This window comes from Tachypleus tridentatus, chromosome 7 (genome assembly GCF_004210375.1).
Source record: "Tachypleus tridentatus isolate NWPU-2018 chromosome 7, ASM421037v1, whole genome shotgun sequence".
Taxonomy (NCBI): Eukaryota; Metazoa; Arthropoda; class Merostomata; order Xiphosura; family Limulidae; genus Tachypleus; species Tachypleus tridentatus.
Window position 1 is genome coordinate 31,560,606 of NC_134831.1, and position 27,269 is coordinate 31,587,874.

The window sequence follows — 27,269 nt, forward strand, 5'->3', positions numbered from 1 at the left end:
TCACCCCTCACGTTGGACAGTGTTCTTGGAGATGGTGACACTGTCCACCTTACAACTGATTTTAATTTTTAAGACATTTGGAATTTTTAATTCTATTTCGGTTTTTATTCAACGTTAGGCCACTGTTTTTGTTTTAACCTAATTACCCTTTAGACTTTATAATACTTTCACTGTTATTTTTACCAGTTGTTTGAAGTGTATAGTTGCTTTGCGCCATAAAACGGCAAGCATCAACAAAAAAATTACCAAGTCAGGTGACATCCACAGCAAATATAAAGTTGCAGTAAAACTGAATGTATCAGAAATAAATTTTGACAGTATTTAACATTTCATAATAGCTAACCCTATCTAAAATGTAGCGCTTTCAGGAAGAATATGTAAAAAATATCTCCAAAGCTAAATATTCATGTACTCGGATCATAAGTGCTCGAATTGGAGTTTAGAATTTTAAATGAAAGGATGAGATTAGTCGGATGAGATATCTAAAAAAAGTTACATGAGGTACAAGTACGTAAGCTGCTTCCGCGACAGATCCATTTTAAATTAACTGAAACAGCAGGATACAGAAAGTGGTATTCATGCATTCCATATTAAAACATACTGGTCAAGTCATCGTACGCAATACTTCTGAATTTCTTTACGATCATATTGTAAAAATAGTGCTTGGAACATGGAAAGCAGAAAAGGAGGAATGGTGGGCTTGGGAAATAACAGACTTGAGGTGGAGTTCTTTGTAATGGAAAAACTATGCTGCATGGCTATTGTCAAGCTGTACCATCATATGTCTGGGCTGGCAACATTGAGTTTAACAATGTAATGAGACTTCTAAATCATCTTAATTCCATATCTTGTCCATAGATAAAAGCTGTCATTCAATTTTGATTTTCTAGAAATGTATTTCTCCATGAACCTCAACAAAGCAGTTATAAGATATCCTAAAATAATATTTATGCTAATGTTTAAAAGCTTATTTTCTCTACATTACGTCTAAAGTTCTACTGCAAAGTTATTATTTCCTTAGGTTTTGATCCAGCAATTCCTGGTTTTAAACGCTATTCAATGATGGTAGATAAAGGAGAGGGAATATACAACTTGCGTATATCAAATACGACACTAGAAGATGAAGGAAAATATCAATGTCAGGTCAGTAAGCTTACAATAGGAACACTATAATGGAATAAAATGATCAGATAATTGGCTTCTGTCTATTTCTTTTACTAAATATAAACCAGTCTAGTTTTACTTATATATTATAATGTACACGTCAACGTAATCTTGTAAAACTACAAGTTTACTGACAAATATTTATCTTTCGTAAGTGAATGTGTTGTTGTTCCTGAAATATTAGGCTTAGCCCAAGACACATCAAATGAATTACTCACTTAATTTCCGATTTATATATTTTTCAACTATATCAAGAGCCCCTCGGTATGGATTCCAGTACATATTTGCTGTGCATGGCGACTCGTTAAGGGGAGAAGAGGATCCCGGTGGTTGAACGGTCCAATCCTAACACACCACTTTGGCCTTGAATTCCTGTACACGGGCGGTCTTGGGGTGGCCTCCTAGGATCAGCCGACTGGTCTATTTGGGCTAGGGTCAACCAAATATCAGTTTTGAATGTTCTCAACAGGTGTTGTGGACATTAATCTGATGCTGGTGTTTGGGTATAATGCTCACGAAACCATGGCGTTGGTGCAGTGTACTTGTTTGGAGTTGTAATGATTCCCCTCGTAGGGCTCCATGGTTGGTGGGGTCAGTGGGCACCAAAATATTCTTTTGGTACTGTGGATCCCCAGAATAAAAACTTAAATAAACGACCATGTCTTGAAGATTCTGAGCAGCAATTTTCAATATCTGTAATGCTTGTACTTCATTTTATTATATTACATTCTCTTTCAGACAAACATTTAGGACAAATATCTCCCTATTTTATTCAGTACGGACTGGTAGGGCTTGCTGGCTGTTCTAAGTCAGTAAGAAGCTGCATTCTCGGACATCTTAGAAGAAACATTCACTCCAAAACAAAGTCAAAATCTCTTGCATTCGAAGGTCATTGAGGATATACCTGTTGAGGTTACCCCCATGCTACTTTGAGTTCGTCACGACGAGTTATTTTTGAGATGTATTTCAAGTGTATCCTCGAGTCAAAGATTCTTGCTAATTTCTTCACCCAAGGATTTTCTGCAGTGATGTGCATCTCCACTCGCAAAGATGAAATTATGATGCCGAACAATGTCCTCATTTTAACATTTCCATTACTGTATTCACCTGCCGCCATCAAGGCAAGTTATCTTAATTCCAGGGTACAGACATATATTCTAAACTCTCTTAGATGTTTCCAATGTCAATGGTTTGGTCAGTCAAAGATATTATGTCGTGGTTCCTAGACAAATGCTCGTTTCAGTGGGAAGAACCAAGATGCCTATGAGTGTGAAACAATATCTCAATGCCTTAATTGTAATGGTTCTCACCCATCCTACTTTTGTTCTTGCCCTAAGTGATTGAGAGAAAAATAGGTGTAGCATTTGAAAACCACTCTAAACATTACTTACCCTGTGGCTCGAAAGTTACTGTCCACTACTTCACCTCAGACGTATGTTCCTGCACTGCTTTCCATTACTACAGTGAAAGTGCAGACAGAACTCACTGTGCCTCCAAAAGAATCATTCTCAAACAATATGAAAAGTCTTATGACCGACATGGTTAAGAAACTTGATGAATCAACTTCAACACCCATCTCTGTCCTTAACGTTCATTCTAGCAAACCACGATATCCACTTACTTTGGTTCTGGGTACGGGCATTTCCTCGGGTACGTCTTCTTCTCCTGCTACAGTATGCAAAACAATCATTCGTTCACGTTCTCAGTCGCTGGAATCCTATTCCACCAAAATAGACCTGCTCAATTGACCTAGAGGTCGATAGACCTTCCTTACATAAAGATAAAAAGACATTTTCAGAACAGAAGGAATCTTCACCTAATTCGCCTACACATAAATAAAAATGACCACTTTGATACAATGGGGAACTGTCGAGGTTCACATTATAATCTGGATGAGATCAAAACACTGACTTCTTCTTACCATTCTGTATATCTTTCCTTACAGGAAATATTTCTGAAACCTGCCAATATAGTCACTTTTCAGAAGTTTTCTTTGTACAGAAATGACAGGTTATGTTATGGATGAGTACATGGAGGGGTGGTACTGTTGGTTGATCAGCACGTGCTCACCCTGTCTTTGTCACTCGATACACCCATGGAGGCGATAACCATCTGTGTTTCCTTGGGTCTTACCATCACTGTTTTCTCTACCTGTCTCCTGAAGAGACCTATGATCAATCAGACCTTGATGCTCTTGTTGAATAGTTGATGTCTTTCTTTCTAATCCTTGGGAACTTTAATGGACATAATTTCCTCTGGAAAGGTACTGATATGGATGGGAGGGGTCGCTCTGTAGAGCATATGATCTCAGATCACAACCTTACTATTTTTCAGTACTGCTTATTATACTTATTTTCATACACCTAGTCAGTCCTTTACTGCTATCTGTCTCTTAATTTGCTCCCCTTCACTATTCTTCTACTTCTTATGGAAGGTTCACAGTAATCCACAAGGCAGTGGTTATTTTCCTGTCATTCTGAGAGAGACTGGCCGTGGTCGATGCCACCCGACCTGTGTGCTCTAATGGAAACTGGATCAAGCCAACTGGCTTTCTTTCGTTGCTCTCGTAGATCTTGATCCTACCATCGTCTGTAAGCTATCACTATATGTATGCGTGGCAGCAGTGACTGACTGTATTATACAAGTGGCTGCTCAATGTATTCCTTAAACCTCGAAACGTTTCTCACGATATCCTCGTCCGTGGCCGAATCTTGCCTGCCACATGGCACAGAAGGCTGAAAAACGAGCCTAATATACTTTTCATAGGTGCCCCACACTCTCATACTGCATTGCTTTCCAAGAGGCTTGTGTGCATGCTCAGCAGGAGAGACTTCAAAGCCAGAAGGAATCTTTGATTAAGTTCACAACTAGCATCTCTTCTACCATCAGTTTCAAAATCATATGGGATAAGATTCGAAAGGTCAGTGTGCTGTATAATTCTGTCCCCCTTTTAATCTTGCTTTCTGATGGCCAGGAACTAGATGATTCTCAGAGCATCGCTGATACTCTCAGTGGAAGTTTTTCTTGGTATAAAGCACCTTTGCTTTGCTCCACCTTCTTAGTCATCACTCTGGCAGAGTGATCACCTCTTTCCTCTTGATTTGAGCTGATTGTCTTTATTGCTATAATCGCCCCTTTATACTGGAGGAACTCAAACTGGCCTTTCATTGATCTGGCAGTACATTGGTTGTACCTGATGATATACACTACGAGATGTTGTGCCATCTGTCTCCTGCTTCTTTTGCTATTCTTCTGATTCTTTTAAACTGTATCTAGCAGGAAAATGTCTTCCTGATGCCTGGCGCCAGGCTATTGTTCTAACTTTCTCTAAGCCTGGGAAGGATCCCAAGATTCGTTCAAACTACTGTTCAATTGCTTTGACGTGTTGTCCATGTGAGGGCCTAGAGAGGGAGATTAAAGCATGTCTTGTTTGTTTTCTCGAATCAAACAGCCTCCTCTTGCCCACCCACACTCGCTGATGAAAGCGCTACACTGTGGGCCACTTAATTTGATTTAAAACCTCAATCAGAGAAGCCTTTCTCAAAGGACATCTTGTATTAATATTTTTTAACTTTGAGAAGGCTTATGATACAACGTGGAGAGTTATGGCATATTGTGAGATCTCCATTTATATGCGTTACATTAAAATAATTTTAATGGATAAGTGATTCCAAGTTCATGTGGGTCACACTTTCTCGTTTTTTTTATACAGGAACTTGTAGTCCCTCAAGGCTGTGTTTTGAGTGTCATACTCTTCAGTATAAAAATTAATGCCATTACTGAACAACTCCCTCTTACTGTTCCAAACGGGCTCTATGTCAGTCGTTGAACATAAGATATATTGAGCAGCAACTGCAGTCTGCCCTCAATCATTTACTGACGTGGACAACAGCAAACGGTTTTAACATCTCTCTTTTTTAAACCGTTTGTATGCACTTTTGCTGCCAACTGGGTATTCACCCTGATTCTGAATTCCGAATCGGTGAAGGTTTGCTACCCGTGGATCCTGAGACCAAGTCTTGGGTTTATCTTTGACTGTAAACTGTCATTTATACCACACATCAAGCAGCTACGAGTCAAATAAACAAGGGGACTGAACATCCTACGTGCTCTCTCTTCCACCACTTGGGGAGCAAATCGATGTTCTATGCTAAAGATATATCGATCGAAACTAGTCTATGGATCACTGGCCTATGGCTCTGCCAGGACCTCTGGCTTGAAGATGCTGGACCCATTTATCATCAGAGACTTCGACTCTGCACCAGGGCTTTCTGCACTTCCCCAGTTCATAGCTTATACACAGAGTCTCATGAATCTCCTCTACACCTCAGCTGTTTGCAACTGCTTTTACTGTGTGTTTCGAAACTTCCATCCTTACCACAGCATCCCACCTGAGATTTGTTTTCCTTCCTTGGTGGGCCATGATTTTTTCAGAACGGACAATCTGCCATTGGTCCATTTGGCCTTCGTTTCCAGGCGCAGTTGGATGGATTGGGTCTGTCCTTGGATAGCATTGCTGTATTCACTGGTCAGCTCATCCCCCTTGGCTTATTATAGTCCCCAAATGTGACCTGTCTTTAAGTCATTTGAGAAAAGCAGACACTCCCGATTGGAAATACTGTCTGTTATTTGCTGAACATCTTTCAAACCATCCTATCATTCCTATTTATACAGATGATTCGAAATCAGGCGACTCTGTAGGCTCTCTGGTGTGGTTTGTTTTGGTTTGGTGGTTGCACACAGAATCCACTCTACAGAGTCTGTGTTCACTGCTGAACTGTACGCCATTTCTCTTGCCCTGGATCACATAGAAGCTGAGCAGTACTCAAATTGCACTATTTATACTGACTCACTTAGTTCCATACTGGCCGTGGAATTGCGTCACGTTGTTCTCACCCTGTTCCCGCACATATTCAAAACCAACTGGTTCATTTCTCTTTAACATCTATTTTTGTCCAGTTTTTCTAGATACCAAGCCACGTTGGTATTTGCGGGAACGGGCTCGCCGATCCCGCAGCTAAATCTATTTGCTCTGGCACTATCACTGCTGTACCTGTTCCATACATGGATTATGGTCCTGTATTCAAGGCTCGGCTCTGTGCCAGTTGGCAGTCGACTTGGAGTGAGCAACGTGACAACAAGTTTTCCGAATAAAACCCTCTTTTGAACTTCCTTCCGTAACGATCGGAACGAGAAAGTTGTTCTAACTACACTACACATTGGTCACAGTTTTTTAACTCATTGTTTTTTTTTATCATGGACTTATGCACCAACGTGTTATCTGTGTAACAATCTGGTCACAATAAGCTACATTTTACTGTCTTGCCGTCGTTATGACTCTCAACGACGGAACAATTTTAAACATGTTTTGTCACAAGGTTTTCCGTAATGTTAGACAGTGTTATTGGCGATGGTGACACTGTCCACCTTAGAAACGTTTTTAGTATTTTAAAGGCCATTAATCTTTTTAATGCTAAATAAGTTTTTTTAATGTATACATTATACCTTTTTTAATGTGATTCCCTATTAAGAATGAAAGTACATCTAGTTTGATTTGAAATTAGAAAATGGCTGTAATGTCAAATAACTCGAAACCAGGACTAGAAAGGCCAACTTCAGGCGATTAACGCTGACCTTTTAAGTTAGCTGTTAGTCATCTTGGTGAGTTATGATAATTATAATTATGCTACAGAAAGTCCTTTACAACTTCTGTTACTGTAGTTTTTCTCTTACTACTGTAGACTAGATATAAAAATTGAATTTAATGCTATTTATGTTTTTAAGTAAAAAATTAAACTTTGTTTTGCTTTACCTTAATCTCCTTTTACGGATTTTAATATTTTTACTTTAATTTTAACTTTTTACCGGGTGTTTGGCGCAGATAGCCTAGTTGCTTTGCGCCATGAAACACCAAACGAACCAACCAGCTATATAAAGAGTGTCTCTTTATCCGATGTCCTGCCATTATGTATTGAAATGCACACTATACATATCTTCACTATGTGGCCTATTTGCTCCACCTTTTTAGGTTTTTCAGTTTTATCGTTTCATATCCATAAAATATAAATTTGTATTTTCTCTATGAGATGTAGGTACTAACAAAATATTTTGCTTATTTTTGTGATACTTATTTTTGTCCGTCTTAAAGCATGTAGTGAACATATTGTTTGTGTGGGTGTGTGTAAAATCTATTGTGGAATGAAAATGTACGTTCTTAGGAGAACTTAGACGAACAGATAAATTACTTTTATTCCTTTATACTTAGTAATAGGTGTGTTGCCACGATGAGTATGCTTATTTTATTTTCAGAAGTTCTAAGAACGAGTTAATTTCTTTTAGCTTTATAATAAGTTCCTAATAAAGTGACAGAGTTACTTACATCTCAGAATCATAAGGCCATTTCTGTGATAGAGGTCTTAATTTAGTTTGAGTTATTCATCACTAACTATATATTCGGCACTCTCACGTGTCAAATAAACCAGACTTAAACTCCAGCTGGTGTGGTTCAAGACCCAATACGGAAGGTTCCAGACCTCGGTTGATGTGTTTCCGTTTTCGTTTTTTTTTTCAGGTTGGACCTGCTCCTAACGAAGGACCTATAAGGGCCGGGGCAGAACTCACTGTACTAGGTAGGTAGACAGAAGGATTTTTGATTATTTATCAAGGCAAAATATTACATAATTGAGGAAGTATATTTGTCAAATTTTTGGTACATTACTTAATTTCAAGATTAAGGGATATAACAATTTTAATCATAAAATATATAACAATCAGAAGTGGTCATATTTATGAAAAGTTGCTTCTTCTTTCAACTTTAAAACACTAGATCTAAAACGGTAGGTCAAATAGCAACAGATATTAATATATAATTATTACGACCTTGACATTTTATCACAAAAAACATTTATGTGTGTCTAATAATTCATAACCCTCTTTATCTCAGTACTTGATGAAATTATCATTCGATGAATGACAAACAAAACCAGACAAGATCAGTACATTACCCTACCTTGAATGTTATGGTAAAACAGAAATAAAATAACTAGTCTTACTGTTATTATAATTGGCCAGGTTAGGTCAAATTTTATAAAATTCCACATTTTTCTTTAAAAAAAAAAAAAAAAGATTACAGTAATTATTACATTTTGTGAATGTGATAATTATACTTAACAAGGTGGTAAAAATTATTTTTATTTTCATCAAGCATGTAAACAGCAATTACTTTAAACTCTAACACTTTTGTTCAATTTGAACATTAAATTCGATTCACGTTTTGTTTTACATTAGATTCGTATGTCTTAGATACGTCGATCGCCAGATAATATTCCTTATAAGGAGATAGGCTTATTTTTGTTGTTTGTTTATCTCTATGTTTTTGTCCAAACTGAGCTCATATAGGATTTCTTCATCAACCTAGTTCCTCCGAATAAGCTTACAATTAATGGTAGACCAGGGCACGCAATACTTCGTATAAAAGAAGGAGAACGTGTTAATTTAACGTGCAGCGCCCACCACAGTAAACCACCATCTCGTTTAAAGTGGTATCGAAACAGAGTGGAAGTAATTCCTGGTGAGTGTTTTGTGATTATATATATGTTCTGTTCTGCTTTCGAAATTCATTTCTTTCGAAAGTATAATTTTAAACATACACATGTCACGGATTTTTTTCATTTTATTGTTCATTTGAAGGAACGTGTTTTCCGTAATTCCAGATTGATGGAAACACGTATACCATTCTTTGTACTTACGTTTTCTGGCTCGCACCGAGCGGTATGTCCAATATAACTAATTAGATGTATTCGTGCCAACTATTCTACTGTAACACTGTTCTATGCGTTCTTACCGAACGTTTCTAGATTTTTTTTTTTTTAAATCCAGGCAGGCACATTCTCTGCAGTATGTAAAGTTTTATACACTATAGAAAAAACGGTTTGAATACAGTTATAATTTCTATCGATTTTCAATTAATATACTTTACTTGCCATATTTTGTCTCGTTGTTACTACAATTCATCATTCTCTGAATGAAGCCCTTTTGCAGATATTAACTGAGTTGGTTATTTTAGTAAGTTTAAATATTCTCTTGTTTTGTTTGTTTGTTTGTTTTGAAATTCGCGCAAAGCTACTAGAGGGCTGCGCTAGCCGTCCCTAATTTAGCAGTGTAAGACTAGAGGGAAGGCAGCTAGTCATCACCACCCACCGCCAACTCTTGGGCTACTCTTTTACCAACGAATAGCGGAATTGACCGTCACATTATAACGCCCCCACGGCTGAAAGGGCGAGCATATTTGGAGCGACGGGGATGCAAACCCGCGACCATTAGATTACGAGTCGCACGCCTTAACACGCTAGTCCATGCCGGGCCCCTCTTGTTTTGAAATCCAAGTAATAATGTTATATATATTCTCTCTTAAAAACAACATCAAATCTTTTGACACTCAATATCTTTCTAATTCCTTTTTTCCATTTACTTTCTTCGAACCCAGAACATCGCACATGGCCCTTGACACATCGCTTTTACTTAATCGTGTTTTCTCTCTTTCTAAGAAATGTTATATTCCTTAATAACTAGAGTACATCTATACAAATCTCTAGTGCTCTCTGAATGATGATCACATGTTTGAGCAGCTCAATTCACATATCATCAAAAATTTATTGATTTATTTATGCAGAAAACTAGACTAATGAGCATTTTCTTGTTCCTAACTTTAAATAGATGCTGCTAAAACTTTCCTTCAGAAAGGAAACGAGAAACTTAAGACAGTGCTAAGTATCTTGACACTGTATCCCAAAATGGATGATGATGAAGTAACGTACATGTGTGAAGCTGACCATTCAGCACTAGCTAAGCCTTGGACATCATCTGTTACCTTAAGTGTCCTTTGTAAGTATGTAATATTTTTTGTTTCTGAACTTCATTCTGAAAGGTATTATTTTTCTATATCTCAAAACGGTTGAAGTGTCAAATGTATTTGAATTTGAAACATATATAATACTGTCGTATTGAAAGAGATTCGGAATAATAAATTTTAGAATGTTCTGTTAAAAATTACTGTTGAAACTTACTTACAAAGCTGCGTATCCGAAACTAAGCTGCCTAATAGCAGAAGGTTTACTGTAATATTCCATTTTCATTGGAGGTTCTAATAAAAACAAGGAAATGAAATTAGCACTCTTTTCCACCAGTCATTATACATGGCCTTACTAAACATGTACCCTAAAAATGTGAAATGCCATACCTCTAATATATTTATTTAATAGAACATACGTTAAGACATGTTTGTCTTAAAGTTCCATTAAAAGAATAAATGGATAAAGAACAACAGTTTTATAGAGCTGGAGTACAATGTATATTTATTGTTTCTTTGCTTGCATTATCTAATTACATAAAGTTTGTAAGGAGTATGAGAAATAAAAAAAGAGAAATTTCAATTTTAATTTATTGGTGATTAATAACAACTCTGCACTTGGGTTTAACTGCCATCAACTTATACATGGATAAGTAATAGTGATATCCTTTTTTTTTCTGATATTTTTAAAATGACTACGTCTGATTAGCGAATTTAATTGAAGCATGTTTAACTTCTTCATAGCTCATTAAGATGAATCATAAAACTTTAGTATGGTTCTGAAATATTCACAGAGCTTTATATAGACAGCAAAATAATATCCCTGACAAATTAGTTTTGTGTAATAAGGTATATATACACTTTACCCTGATGAACTAATTAGTTTTAATAATTAAAATAACGGCACATTAATACCATATATTCTACAGTATAAGCAAGAGAAAAAGCAACGCGTGGTAACGAGGTATATAATTAAGTATTTTTATATTTACAAACCTTCATGATTAACTTCATAGTCGTTTAGATGTAATAAAAGAGTAGGATTATAGATTATAAAGTTTACTGGATTTATTTCATGTTTGGTTTAAGAGTTATGATTTTTCCTAATTAATTCACTTAAATATAAACCTTTAGGACAGCATGAGTATTTGTTACTGCTTATTCGAGGATATATATATATATATATCCATAAAATATTTAAGCCATAAACCAAAACACATTAACATGAATATTTTTTTTTATTTTTAAATACGCTTCGCATTTTTGTTTTAAAAAGGATATCTTAGGGTACAAGCTATAACGTGGGATTATAAAATGTATCCTAGATTTTGGAAGTGACTTCAGAAGTAGGACACATTATGTTGGGGATATCCCTCCATCAGTCTTACCCTCCAATTCGCTTGTCTCTCATAAGAAAATTCGAAATTAGGAGAGCAAGATGTGGGTGCTCAAGCCCACAACGCTCCACATCTATATCATCCTTTACTGCTTGCAGACAGTTGTAGGAAGATGACTGCTCTCCCAAGTTAGAGTAAGTAAAAGTCAAACATAGAAAGATGAAAAAGCAAGAAGAAAAGAGATAAAAATTAAAATAAGGTACTGCCATTTGGGGGTCAGTAAGATAAAACTTACCTCTTGAAGTTAGCATTCATGCCCCTCATATGGTAGAGGCACTAATTAACACGACATCAGCAAAGTGATAGTTTACTGTAACTGTCGTTCTTTTATATGCGGCTTAAGTGTACATCTCTATAAAGTAGTGCCCAGTTCTTAGATAGCCTTATTTTTAACTAAACATTTTTAGTAATCTTTAATAGAATTTCCCTCATTTTATAATCCCATCTTGTAGCTTGTACCCTAAGATTCCTTTTTCGTGATTATAATATAAAATTAATTAGAGATTGGATTTTCTGTTTTTAACGCGGTTCTTCCTCGTGAATTTGTTTATTCATTTAATTTCATTAATACATATATAATATATGACTTATCCGTTTGATTTTACTGCCTGGAACGGGTGTTTCACACTCTTCACAACAGGTTATTTATTGTTGTTTATTTCTAGTGTTTACTTGAGGTTGTATGTTACTTTTTAACATAAACCTCAATGAGATCATTAATAACTGTTAGTGTTTTCTTCAGGTTATATTTGATTTGAATTATAAATCTTTACTAAAACTTTAGTAAATGCTCCTTACCTTCGGCCCGGCATGACCAGATGGTTAAGTCATTCGACTCGTAATCCGAGGGTCGCGGGTTCGAATCCCACTCATACCAAACATGCTCGCCATTTCAGCCGTAGTGGCGCTATAATGTAACGGTCAATTCTACTATTCATTGGTAAAAGAGTAGCCCAAGAGTTGACGGCGGGTGGGGATGACTAGCTGCTGTCCCGCTAGTCTTACACTGTTAAACTTGAGACGGCTAGCACGGATAGCCCTCGTGTAGCTTGGCGCGAAATTCAAAACAAACCCATTCATTACCTTTAGTGCTTATTTGAGGTTACATGTGACTTCTCCGTTTGTTTTTGCTATTTTGAACTAACTTCCTACATGTGCGTATAAAGCATTTTATTCATTTTAAAAATACAGGGAAAACAACATTTCATAAAATTTTTAAAAATTACAATCGTCTCCACATGTTTTATACTTTCCGCTACCATCATTAGGAGCAAATATCTACACGAACATACGATTTTTATCTAGGAATGGTCAGACTCACTGTAATTTTCCCCCGCTAGGACGGCGGTAAGTTTTCGGATTTACAACACTAAATTCAGGGGTTCGATTCCCCTCAGTTGACATACAGCAGATCGCCTGATGTAGTTTTGCTATGAGAACACACACACACTTTAATTCACAGTTGACATGAATACTGCACATACGAATTCAATATTTTCTTTCAAAATTCAGCTCTATCGCCAGTCAACCCTTCATTTCTAATTAATAAATTATTTAATTTACATTTACAACAAAAATTTTCAACAGAACCTTTATTCAAAACTCAATTATTTTATTGCGTTCATTTAAAATTAGTGTTTTATGCCATTGTTATTAAGTTACTTGTTTCTGCAATGTGTTCGGCCAGTGAAGAAATGAAAATCCTTTTATTACATATTTGTTGTGGTTTAAACAGTTGCGTATGAATTTGTATATTTTAAATTACCAATATTTATCTTGAGAACTTTTGGAGTTGTGTGGTACTGCGTTAATACAACCTAGTAATATAGCTTAAACTCAAACATGTATATTCTTTTTACTATACATATAATATTAAGCCAGAAAATGTTAACCGGGTCGTGATAAGAAATATCCAACAGTTTTCACCACACGTCATAATTTTTTCCATGACATTAAATATGAACGTTTTATTAAATCCCTGAAATAAAAGAAAAAAGATAGCATTTTTTTGTAATCAACATGAGGTGAAATTAATACAGTGTTATAATGATGACATTGTTGACAACTAAACTTTTCGATATAGTTTTTAAATTATTCACTGTGATCAAAGTCTGATTTGGGTGTAAACGTATTATTCAAATTAAAACTTACCATCTTTTTTATTATTTTATATAATTATTTTTTGATTTGTTACATAATTTTTATACAGCAAAATGTTATAGAATTAGAAATCTCCTTGCTCAGCCTTAATGACATGAGGTATGATAAGAAAGAAATAGGATTCGTATCATACTAAACTTGCAATTTTGCAACCAGAAATCACCTTTTAACATAATTTCCGGTGAATACAACTTATTTCTATCTTTCTTTTAGCTTCTTTATACAATTATAACGAAATGAAGGAATGTTTCTAACAATTCAATTGGGTAGAACCAATTTTCTAGATGCTTTGTCCAGAAACAGGAATGTCATGGAGTGCTAGGCCAAGGCTATATATAGATGACAAAACACTGATAATCTGAACTTCTCATTTACAATGGTTATCTGGCAAACATTAAGGGTCTTGATCAGCCATGTAGTATATAATAGCAGCAGATGAATATTAATCTGCTAATTCTGTCCATTAACAGTCAATTTTTACTCATGATGGATGTCTCTTCTACCCCTCCCCCAATTGCTTATTAGTATGTCTACAGGCTTACTGAGCCATAAGTCTGGTTTTGATGCCCGTGCTGAACAGAACAAAAATAGCCCATTGTGTGACGTAATGCTGAAATGCAATCAAACTTAACTAAACACAATCCCGTTTCTTCTGGAACACCCTTCTAAAAGCTCGTACATATCGTTACCAAAGAATATTTTATGATCGTTTTTACTTTCCTCTAAAGTCGTGAATCTCAGTGAACATAATACAATCTGAGGACAGGCACAAACGTTTATTCTTGTGACGTTCTTTATTTTTTAACCAGAAACTAGTTCGTTCTACATTTTCCTCATCACTTCTTGTTTTTTCAGATCCCCCAGGCGCTCCGATCATATCAGGATATAGAGAAGGTGAAGTATTGGTAAAGGGACAACCCTTTTCGTTATCCTGCATATCTAACGGTGGAAATCCCCCAGCTCAACTGATCTGGTTTAGGTCTGGTCACCAGCTGGATGCTAGCTACACAACAAGTTCCGGTCAAACCACCAACATCTTGAGGTTCACAGTTTCCGCTGCCGATCACAAAGCTGTTTACCGGTGTGAGGCGTCCAGTCGCCTCATGCACCAAACCATGTCGGCCTTTGTAACACTCTCCGTCCACTGTAAGTTAGAATGTTATTTCTAATCAGTGGTATAGGTTTGCAGTATTTCGAAACAAAAAGTGATTTAGAGGTCCAAAAGCAAAAATATCATTAATTTAATAATTCTTCGAATAAAATTATAGTATTAGAGGATAAACAGCTAAAATTATGAGGTTATAATTAACGGTATTAATCAAAACGATTGGAGAATATTCGTGGTATGCAGTTAAATACCTCTAAATCTACTGAGAATTTTTAGGTGTTAGATGATTGGTAGCTCAAATTAAATAGTCTAAATTTACTAAGAAGTTTTATAAAACGTTTACTTGTACATAACTGAGTAAAATATATTTTTGTTAACAACTATAAAATTTTTCATGATGATAGATTGATACACAATTATCCCACATGTTGGGATGTTATTAAGAGAGAAAATAATACAGTAAAATGCATATTATAAACAAATACATTTTATTGGTGTTAGAAACCTCCCTTTACCGCGGAATTTGTGTATTGGTGTTTTTTTGTGAAGCCTTCCCTATTGCTCTAAAACAAAAGACCACTTTAGTGAGGACCTAAGTATCATATGTTGACCATCGCATAAAAAATACCCTTGGCATGAAATAAATCGAAGTCTGTGTTTGTTTTCGAAAAACAAATCTCAAAGATGAAAATTATTAAAATGTTCAGATTTACTGAACGATAATTATTATTTGACAATGAAATTAAAACTCGGTTAAAACAATTAGTACAAGCGTTTGAATAAAAGGTATAAAACAATATCGGTTCATTGTAATATTGTTAAATCACATTTTGTAGCATAGAAAACGATTTTACCTAACTGTCAAATAACATTTCTTTCCCTAGAAATAAGTCGTCACCAGTTTACAATTGCAATGACAGGTCAACTGGTAACTAAAAGTCTAATTATTCGAACTCGAATACTATTGTGGTAACAAGAAAACTAGTAAAAGCTGTTTCTTTTACTGTGCCATCTTTACTTATTGAAACTATCCCACTGATGCTCATGGTTAACAAACCTTGGTTAAATGTTTGTCAAGAGTAGGACTCATACACCAATGATGCTCATGGGATAACAAACTCAGGTTATATGTTTGTCAAGAGTAGGGCTTATACGCCACTGATGCTTATGATATAATACACTTGTATTATATGTTTCTTAAGAGTAGGACTCGTATGACATTTACGCTCATGGGATAGCAAACTTAGGTTATATATTTGTCAAGAGTAAGAAATAATAATGCTCAACAACTGTTTTTTCCAGCCTGTGCTACACTCAGATTTCCAAGTTCAACTAGCATGTTATACGAATCCTCTCACAAGTTTCAATAAAGCACTTTAAGTTCCACCAATCAATTTTCTCATCACTAACTAGTGATGTGGCTAATATTCGACAAACACGACACTTGTTTAACTGTGACACCATGTCTAAAATCGAACAATCCTTCACTGCATGTTCCAGAGGGAGTAGAAAATGGTTTCCATAAGATATCCCATTTATTTAAAGGGAGGGAAGACACAGTATTTTTGTCAGTATATATATACACTATGTGATTCATAGGTTTATGCTTTCGAACTCTTTAGCTTAAGAAAGTAAATTCTTTAGATTGCATTGTTTCAGTTTATTTAACAATTAATATAAAACCCAATCTGTCATTCGATTTACCACTCGTGACTGATTTAGCCAGTTTAGGGGAATTCCTGGATAGAGGTAAATCAAAAGAATAAGACTAGGCTTCATATAGTAGTGAAGTGTATATTATATTATATGTATGTTGTTTAGAAATCTGTTTCACTCGTACAGTAATTCCGTATTTTTAAAAGAATTTCTATAATACACAGCACTAATGATACTAATTTATTATTTCGAATTATTTAGCCGCATAAACTGTTTAAATTACTTATTCACACACACACCCATCTATATATTATATGTATAAAATATATATGAAGCCTGATATATCATTCTATAGAATTTATTCTTGAAATTCCAACATAAATATACGATTATTGTGTATGTAGAAATCATTTCAAGACACTATACACATAATAAAGTTAAGAAAACGTTACTCTGAAACTCAGGATTTAACCTAGAATATAATTTCATGTTATGTAACATATTTACATCAAAACAAATTTCCAAAAAAGAAAAAAAATATAACTTCTTATATGAATAGAAACCGTAGACATGTCTGGGAATTCACATACGTGAATATCAGTGTTATATGACTCTAGGGTAAGTCCATACCAATTCTGAGATGTAGTCTCTTGTTTTCTTCTCTAGGTAAATTAGAAATGTCAAAAGTCTACGGAGAACAGGCTTTGCTTCAGTAAAGATATCTTCTTACATTAACATCTCTGTCATTCTGTCATACAGTCAGATTAATGTCTTTATAAGTACACTTTTATGTGAAATCAAACAAAATAGGAGTACAAAATACTTTGATTACACAATTATTTATAAGAGCTCAATTTAAGAGAATCGTCAAGGCGTGGTGGCTTGTTCTTTATCAGTATAACATAGGTCTGAGTTGGCCACTTTTTCAAAATCAGAATGAATTTTGGGTCCGAAGTGATCATTTGCTCTTCATTATTTTGCTCTTTATGTTCGTAGTGGTCAGTGGTCACTTACAGTATAACATTTAGATCACTTGTTCATAATTGGCACAGCTTTTAGTCTCAGATTATCGCCATTTGATCTTTAGGCTATCCTTTACGACTGAAGTGTAAAGTGATCACTTGTTACTTATTAGCTATCCTTTAGATCAGGCCTGAAATGACCAGGTAATTAGAGCGATTGGTTTGCAATCTGAGGGTTGTGGGTTCGAATTCCTGTCCTATCAAACATGTTAGCCCTTTCAGCCCTTTACAACACTAAAATCTTAGGTTCAGTTCTCCCTGGAAAGCTCAGTTCTGCTTTGTTGTAAAACACAGAGAAACTGTCTTCCTCGTCAACATATACGTGTATAACATTTCAAGTCGAGCGAGCTATACAGAATTTACACCACTAATAACTGTGTAATCTATAATTAATTATCAAAATTTTCCGCTGCTTTGTATCTTTTAAACTTTCATGTTAAACTTGTGTTTGATTTGTTTTAGGTTGAATCTCCCTTATTTTTCTTTTTTGTTAGTTCTTCTGTGTGAGCACCGTGATAACTCTGCTATGTCCATTAATAGATACCAAAAAGAAACATAATTTTCATCATTAAAGTTTTATTTATTTTTTAGCATATAGCTATGTAATAGACTATCTGTGCTCTGTCCACCACGGTGAATCGAACCCCCGAGTTTAACGTTGTAACTCCGTAAATTTACTGTTTACCCATTGAGGCCATTTTAATTTTAACTTATTACGTAGGAAGGACTTCTATGTTTTACAAGCTTTAGAGTGAATCGTAACGAGCAATTGCTGACTGTACATAATTGTTTGTGTAACAAATCGTCCTTCCTCAAATCCACTTTTGTGGTGCTAAGGGCCATTTAACTTCAAACCGAATGATATTTTCTATGCTAATAGTTTTGAGTACATTATGAAATTACGTATACAGTTTTGATAACATTATGAAGATACAGCATTGTAATTTTAAGAAAATATTGTAGTAAAGAAGAAATTGTTAAATTGGCCTTTCTTTGCCAACTTAACCATGTTTCAGTATAAATTCATTAGGCCGTAATGATATTTGACACAAAGACTTGATTTCAAATATCCCTTTAGGCAATTTTATGTATATGAAGTGTTACATTATTTCAGAAGCACGTGTATTATTACACATAGTTTCTTACATTAAACATGGAATTTACGGAAAGACACTTTAAGACACTGGGAGAACATTAAACCCTTTTTCGAGAGCCATTATGAAATCTAAATAATAAAAAAAATGGTTTAAAAATATGTAGCTATGCGTTAAATTCAAAAACAAACACAATAAATGAAGATAAAAACTGGTTCCAGTTAAGGCTCTATTATCAAAACGTTTATAAGTTTATCATAAAATGTTTGGATATATTATTTACATATTAACCATTCAAACCGACACTGAAAACTTACTTTACAATTAAACTAGCTACAGATTTAAGGTTTCAAGTGTACTTTTAGCACAATATAACTTAAAAATATTTCCGCAAAAAATAAATATGATGTTAATTAGTCAAAAGCAAACATAATGTTAAAAATATGTATGTGGCCATAACAGTTAGTACAAATGGTAGAACGGCAATTAAAACCACCCAGGACGATCATCTCAATGACACATTTATCGTTCTAATTAACGCGTGGTTATGTCGTACCTGAATACGTGAGAAACCTCTACAGGTTATTGAAGCTCCGTGATAATTTCTCCAGAGGTCGATAGAAAGCAAACTTGCAAAGGAAAACGTGAACATATGATTAATCCACAGGGAAAGCACATTAACCCGAATATCGAAACAACAACAACAAAAAAACAGTGATTCATTTTATTGAGACGCAAGGAAGTTGTTGAAGGCATATATTTTTACTCCAAGCTAGGATTGTCAATTTTTATAGCTATTAGTTTCAAATTATTTTTTTCTGGATTACATCCACCCATATGTATATGCTACACAACTGGTTATCCCAGCAACTATAATCAATATCAAAGCGTGTAAACCAGTCTATTGTTGCTAATTTAAAAATAATAATGTACTTTTCAAATACTTTGATCGCTAACATTCGAAGTATTCGTCATCGCTTATTTCTAACTATGTTACTGTAAAAAAAAATAATAACTCTATTTTAATTCATATTATTGCACTGTATTTACATCATTATGAATACTTATCAGCTGTAAGTATATGCTGGATAAAAGTGACTAAAGAAACTCGGAACTCGGCCAGAGAGGGTTGGTGTGATGATGGAATTAGTTAATTTTCTTTTTCAAACCATATCCGTTTAAAAATTCAAATGACGTAAAAATTCTCAGCCGTATTTATTGAAATGGTTGAAAGAAGTGTCAGTTATAGAATAACTAAGTCAGTTCTTAGACGTATATGAATTATTCAATGGAAAACATTGCCTATCGTATATTAGAGAACTTAAAGAAAAATAACGATCAGACAAGCCAAGTTACACAAACAGAGTATATTTTCTTCAAACGGCAAATCCTTAAGCAGCACTTTAAAGGCCTAATTTAAAATGGTAAATATACGAAGGAAACTGAGCTACACTAAAAGCGATCACTTTCAATTAACTAGAGATATCTTTGTTTAAGAGAGTTTGGATGTTGCTTTAATATTTTTTTAATTCACTTTGAGTAATAAACAGTTTCACGATAAACAACGAAATGCGCAGTTTTTCTTCTAGGATTTCGGCTGCTTTCTACAAACGTATTTAAGTTTAGAACTATTGGAACAATGGATAAAATACCGTATGTACGTTTCTTTGACTTTTTTATTAGAAAGAAGTTCATTTACGTGCTATTCACAGATGAAAATCGATGCGAAGTTTAAAAACGAAATTAATTATTAAATATAAACGCAAATATTTACATACGTTTGTATTCCTTCTTCTGTATGGGTTTACAAGGTAGTATCTCGTGTAAGAGATACTGTTTTACTCCTGAAGATGAAGACGAATGGAGAGAAGAAAATTTGCGAAGGCAACAGAAAGATCGTATTTAAAGGGTGAAAGGAAATTTCCTTCTGACTAAAATCGGTGGTTCGGAAAATTATACTGATAAAGTTTCTGGATCATTTGTCTACATTTTGTCTTACTTCTTGATTACGCAGAGTAATCGAACTTCAATGCAAACCTCGTTTTTCTGTTTGTTTACGTGACAATCCAGCGAATTTTGGAGAGACATTTGTTAGTTTCTCAAGACACATGCATCTGTCTTTAAATTGTTTTATCATCTAAAAAGTGCTTATTTCATTTTGTATTTTATATTATGATGTAATTTATTTCCTTCATACATTTTTTGAAGACACAGAATAGAACTACTGTTAAAGCAACTTATCTTGTATTGATCTCCATTCTTTCCTAGTCTACTCGTACATTAAATACAAAGGGTAATCTTGGAGTTTAATTTGTAAATCCAATATGCTAATTGAAGGCTTCAAAACAAATTCCTTAACAAACAGATTATATATTACTACACGTATAAATCTTAATTATTATTAATTTTCTTGTTGTCCACCGGCGGGTCGGAGTACGTTTACGGACTTCCAATGCTAGAATTGCTTAAATCTGTAGGGAAGATTCAAGTATTATTATAGTGACTTGAGGGCAAAAGGTTAGCACACTAAAAGTTCACTTCATCAGTACTGTACCAAAAAATTGACAAAGTATGTTCAAAATTATTTAACTTGTTTTTGTTGTTTTTTTGCTTTTATTGGTTCGACATTTGTTTCACCAGTGTTCGACTCTTGTTACAGTAAAGTCTTGTAAGTCTTACCTGAAATGAATGGAGACTTGTCTTTCTTCTTAACTAGATCCTCCCGAGAAATTATACATAAAAGGGCCTATCTACGCACGAAGAGGAAATGTGGTAACAGTTGTGTGTACAACATCGCCTAGCAACCCAGCCGTTCCAATAACTTGGTTGGTGGATGGGAATCCTGTCAGTGGTGGAGAGCAGTTTAGCAGAAACAACAATGGTGGATGGATAACTACGTCCAATATCACCGTCACTCTCACCAGGCAGGTAAATTCTTCAACCTTCTGAATGGTGAATTTATTGTTGAAGTCGTATTTCTTTTAATTGTGTTAATATGTGCTCAAAATACAGGAATATTTTTATTGTTATTGTGTAGACCAAAACGGTATACTGTTAACAAAGTAAGTTCTAAAATCCGCTAGTTACATTCAAACAAAGTGCAAGAAAACAAGTACCAATACAGAATTATATTTCACACATAAAGGATTAACAGAGTCCATTGATGTTGTTAACTATCCACGACTCTTTAAGTTGAATGCAAATGTTATGATTTATGTAGATTATACAACAGGAGTGGTAAGTTTATTTTTAGAACCAATAGTTTATCGTAAGTTTTACATAACTGTTTACGAATAATACGTTGTGTGATTCAATAGCTATTTATTTATAATTTATATTATTGCATTACGTCTCCAGAACCTTCCGAACTTTTGTTGTTGTTTTAATTGCGTATTATTGCATCAAAATGTTTAGTAGTGTTTGGAACGTTTCAGACTTTTATCGGGGTGTAAATACACATCGAAAAATTAATAAGATAGTTTGACACACACTGCGTGATTCTGACTTTAACCATAAAGAATGTATGAAGAGTATAGAAGTATTTTTTCTTATCAATTGTGTTATAAAGTAAATAAACTAACCTGTGTAGTAGACTTTGAAAAAAAAAAGAATTATTTAAATCTTTCAATGCAACTGCTCTAACCAGCAATGTAACGAACGTTTGTATATACGTTTGATATGTTCTGATATGTTATTTCGAAACCAGTAGACTGTGTCTCGTTTGTTTGTTTTTTTTGCTATTGAAATGTATTGCGAACATGTCACAGACTCCTGATGTAAAGAATTCTGTTCACACTTAAAACTTGACAGTTACAGTATACTATATTTTTTTACAATCTAATAATCAACAAAATCCACTGTTACGGTGCACACGAGTTTCGCATATCAGGAACTGATAAAAAAATGTTGTTGTACACTGTCATTTCACACCTCAAGAATTAACAGAATCCATTCTTACGAAGAAATGCAACAGATATAAAATTTCTAATTTTGATTGACTGTTTTCCTGTTTAATTTAATAGAAAAATATAGTTAAATTTTATGGATGTTTCTGAAATATGGTGAATAGGGTGGATGTATCGGGTAGGCCAAACAAACTATATTATTAGTTACTAGCTCCTGTTTTATACGGAATTATTCGTTTGTACGGTAATTATAAATTATTCATTGCCAACTTTGAGCATAAAGTTATTAAATTTTATGAAATTCTTCTAATTAAAGAGCATTTAGCGTCACGTAATATTAGATTAAGAAAGTGGCGTAAATAGTGACGATACAGCTGGTGATAACAAAAACTGTTAATCTAGTTTCTATGGCGTCACTATAAAGGAAGATTTTTAACAATGTTTTAGAGAGGAAGAACAATCACCATGTATTTTAAAGATTCTTTAAAGTATAGGTCTGTTTCGAATACTAGGGTTGCAGTCCTAAAACTAATATTGGTTCCTTATCATTTCCTTACTTGCTGTGGTTTATTGGAGTGTATTGATAAAGAGCTGTGATATCTAATCCTAAACACCTTATGTGTGAAAATAAGGCAAAGCCCTTAAAAAGGCTATACCTTTTTTAACACCTAATATCTTTTTATTAGATTTGACCTGTTCGCCTGCAAACGTGTCACATCACACATCTCGTTGACCCTTAGTTCAGACAGTGAGGAAGCAGTGAGGGAGACTAACCAATTATTTCGGTGTTTATATATGAGAGGAATAATTTTTCACATGTAAAGAAATGTTCTGGTTACAAATGTTTTCGTTTAGTAAATCTTCTAGTCTTCTTCTGTAAGTTCCAAATGCTACATAAGAAAATTTTGTTTTTTTCATCTTTCCATCAGTGAAGAAAAAATATTTTTCCTTCATAAATTTCATTCCAAATGCACATTCACAAAAAGCGCTCTGTTTTATTGCTCTGAAATCCGGGAACGAAACACTATTATTTATTTTGGAGCTTTATTCTTTTAGGACCTATATATAATGTTTATGTATTATAGAAGTGTGAAACGTAATGTAATCTGAAATTTGTTCTTCAAATGCTGCTAAGGGGGAAATGCATGTTGTGAGAACTTTTTTTTTCCCATCCGAAAATGTACTCATTTTGAACCTGTTACCAGAAAAATTAGTTACTTGACAAAGAGTGTGGTAAAATATTGTTGTAACTGTACATATTACTATCTATGTTGTTAGTATTTTTCTTTGTGGTAAGCAATTACAATGCATTTATATTATCATAAGTACAGAAAACACATTTTGCTTGTTCTGTACTAAGCACAGTAAGTTACTAAACTGGAAATACTAACCAGACCAAAAATAATTTTGGTCTGTTGGCGTTAAGGAATTCTTTTGATGGATTTAAACGGATCCTTCTCACATAAGTTAACATTCTGGTTAGGAAGTGAATACTAACGTTATTTGTTGCTGTTTTTGGCAGCTAAAAAGGATTATTAATGCGATCCTGTACATTATCTTTGCACAAAAGAGTAAGATTGTCCAAAAAACATCTTACATTTTGAAACATGTTATAATATCTTTTAAGAAGAGTTGAAATATTACTCCAATTTCTTCTAAACAACAAGAAGAGGTCATTAAGCTTAAATCAGAGAATATATACTCAGTTTTACATAGATACAGCACTTTGTGTAAACGTAATGAACGAAATCCATTCAGCACATACAAGAACACAGTTATCTTAACGACTGTCTTTGTATGTGGTTATTAAAAGAGCTATATTAAACTTATCTTGATTTTATAATGGGGAATTTCTAGTCATTTGTTGGATCGGCTATTACTAATAGTCAATTCATTTCTAGGATCCTGACACGAAAAGCTTTATCTGTAAGGCTGGAAATCCTCAAATTGGAATTACTGAAGGCCGAAAAGAAATCAAAGTAACGTGTACGTATTTCTTATTAAACGTTCATGCTGCGACAATTAATTATCTTTAATGTTTCCGTGCCAATCTTCAAATTGAATCTTAAGCAATTTCAGTCAAGCTAGTTAATTTGAAGAAAGTTCCGAAGTGTAATATACCATCATTAATTTTAAGATAACGTGTCGTGAATATACATTCAAATTATATTTAATATACATTTGATACAATGTTTTCCATATTTTTATTTGTTGTATATTGAAATAACGTTGTTGCATTTGGTTATTTCGCACAAGCTAATCGTATCTAATAGAAGTGATAGATAATAATGAAAGCAGCTGATCAATAACACTCACCGTCAGCTTTTGGGCTGCTGTAGTCAAATAGTTGGATTGATCATAACATTCATTACAACTCTTTCAGAGCAAAGATATTCGGCAATGTGATCCAAGTCAGTGACCCACAAATTTCAAATCGATCACCCTAAATGAAATATTTACTTTTAAAGATTATTTTGTGTTAAAATTATGTTAAGTAAGTGCAATCAAGCTACATTCTGAAGGCTTATAAATTTAGAAATTGGCTTTCGATATGGTAAGTGTACAGCACAAACAAATTCTTTTTATTAGTAATTTTGGGCAAGAACAAATTAAAAAGAAAGCCTAGTGTTCACGATTTTTAGATGTGAAACAAAAGTTGAATATGCTCTAATTAAAATACGTTCTTTGATACGTGGTTTTTGTTCACTGTTGGCCCTATCAAGGATTTTAAGTTCTTGTAGTTTCATTACATTAATTCAACGCGTGTGTGTAAATTCTTGGAAATGATGTATATGTTAAATAAGCGTGTTATTTTGCGCAAACTGTGAACCACTAAGTGATAAAACCTATATAATTTCTGCCCAGCCACTTGTATAGACTAACTTCAGTTTATCTGCTTTCATTCTCAATGAAAGATGTCAGTAATGTTAGTGTCATGACAGTGGTTATTATTGCATACCAAGATAACGTATTAAGTTTGAAGGAGATATTTTTAACACTTCTCTCCAAAATATCGACCATCTTATTTGATCATAATTTTCATTGCATTTTTAAATCATAATTTGTGTATTTATCATTTAGTCGTTGACTCAGAATCTAATGGTCGTGGATTCGAATACCTGTGACACCAAACATACTCGCCCTGTTAGCCGTGTGGGCTTTTAACGTGATAGTCAATCCCACTCTTCGTTGGCGGTGATGACTAGCTGCCTTCACTCTAGTCTTACATTATTAAATTATGGATGGTTAGGGCAGATATCCTTTCTTGTAGCTTTACGCGAGATTCAAAACAAACAAAACGTGTTTTTTTTTCATTAACTTTACAATCGACATCGGATTTCATTCAATATTTTTTCCAGTATTGCTATATTTTCACTGTTTCAAACGTTCCAAAAAAACTATTCTCATGTTGGTTGATTTAAAAGCAACCGTATCCAACTTGCAAATTTTTTTACAAATCCTTTCCTGGTAGATTTGCAAAATAGAGGTATTTGTGGTGAAACATTCGAGTTTCTATATTCCTTTACGTAGAAAGAGCAAGCAGAAAATCAATATCACACATGCTTCTTTATAGACATGTTCTTTCAAAGAAAAATTATGATTGATTATGAACCAAAAACCTGCGTCAAGAACACATGGAAAAAATATTTACAAAAATATAATAGCAAAGCTAAGCACAAATATGAACATTTTTAAACCCATTAATAATTCGCAATGTAGATTTCATTCGCTTCGCATATTGCAATATTATACGGTATCTAAACCTAAAAAATAATAGATAAGTTCACAAATATTCCATAAGAAAATTAACAGAATTATAATATCACATTTTATAATGTGGAAGAAGCTGTATAAAAGTCATGAACTTGACTTATTAAATCATTGGTAATGTACCGAAAATCTTCTTTGGGTGAAAGATATCAAAACTACTAATTATTTTTGGCTTTCACATTAGTAAAATATAAGATTGAAAATCGTAATTAACCTATTAATTTATTGGGATGTGATCAAGTCTGACTGATTTTTCTAATGCAAATTAGATTTTTAATGCCACGTTATTTTTATTCAGTTTCTGTTGTAAGTTGCAAATCACTTTTATTTAAAACATCTTAGTTTCAAGTTTAAAGCATGGATTTCTCATTTTTCAGTGTATTTGCAATGTGAATAAAGTGTCATTGAGGTGAACTATCAAACAGTTCGCAATAATTTATACCAGTTTTAATGAAATGATGTGATACCAACCATTAACACTGTACTTCCCCAAGATCCATTACAATAGAAGATATAAGAGAGTATATCTTAAACTATTTACTTTTCCTTCAGTGTTCAACTTTGCTTATTTGTCTATCGAACTTTCTACTTGTCATTCAAGTGTTATCCGCATTTTTGTCGGCTTAGATATTTCATTCCCTTTTCTCTAGAATACTCTTAACTTTCCTGGTTAACATTCCCTCATTATCCGCATTCTTCTCAGGCTACTTACATAATAATCAAATAGCTTCTGCACTCGTTACCTTATCGTACGCATGTATTAATTGCGATGGTTGTCAGTTATTTACCAGCAACATGAACGCTAAGAACTTCAAAAGTTCTTCACTGTGTTGGATACTAATAATTATAGTGCCAGATGGAGATTTCAGTGAGCAGCCCTTACAGACGAGATTTTGAATACTTAACCATGAAATTTATGAGTGGCTAATTACATTTTGATGTGCACTTCTGTTGATTTGATGGTAGTGTTTAACACTAACGTTGTCGTTGCTCTAACGGGACGTGCAAGAGCTTTTGTACTTTGTGTAAATGAAACTGATTTTAAGTGGTCAGTTAATGCACGTGAAACTTATCACATTTCTGTGCCAGTGCAATGGACACAAATATTACAGACTTGTAGATTTATATCGGCCCAGTGGAAAGC

The 27,269-nt window shown here is 34.1% G+C and overlaps 1 protein-coding gene and 1 pseudogene across 2 annotated transcripts in view; both read left to right on the forward strand.

Annotated features, from left to right (window-relative positions):
• LOC143255373 (irregular chiasm C-roughest protein-like) overlaps positions 1 to 7,823 on the forward strand; it is a 124,566-nt pseudogene extending 116,743 nt beyond the window's left edge. Inside the window, exons 4-5 of the transcript XR_013030573.1 lie at positions 1,022 to 1,143; positions 7,736 to 7,823. The product of XR_013030573.1 is annotated as an irregular chiasm C-roughest protein-like (transcript). The remainder of the gene's footprint in view (positions 1 to 1,021; positions 1,144 to 7,735) is intronic.
• Positions 7,824 to 8,129: 306 nt separating this feature from the next.
• The window catches only part of LOC143257646 (synaptogenesis protein syg-2-like), a 46,917-nt gene continuing 27,777 nt past the window's right edge, over positions 8,130 to 27,269 (forward strand). The window contains exons 1-6 of the mRNA XM_076516690.1: positions 8,130 to 8,186; positions 8,563 to 8,734; positions 9,880 to 10,047; positions 14,425 to 14,715; positions 21,166 to 21,377; positions 24,256 to 24,340. Of these exons, the coding sequence (XP_076372805.1) occupies positions 8,130 to 8,186; positions 8,563 to 8,734; positions 9,880 to 10,047; positions 14,425 to 14,715; positions 21,166 to 21,377; positions 24,256 to 24,340 (985 nt within the window). The remainder of the gene's footprint in view (positions 8,187 to 8,562; positions 8,735 to 9,879; positions 10,048 to 14,424; positions 14,716 to 21,165; positions 21,378 to 24,255; positions 24,341 to 27,269) is intronic.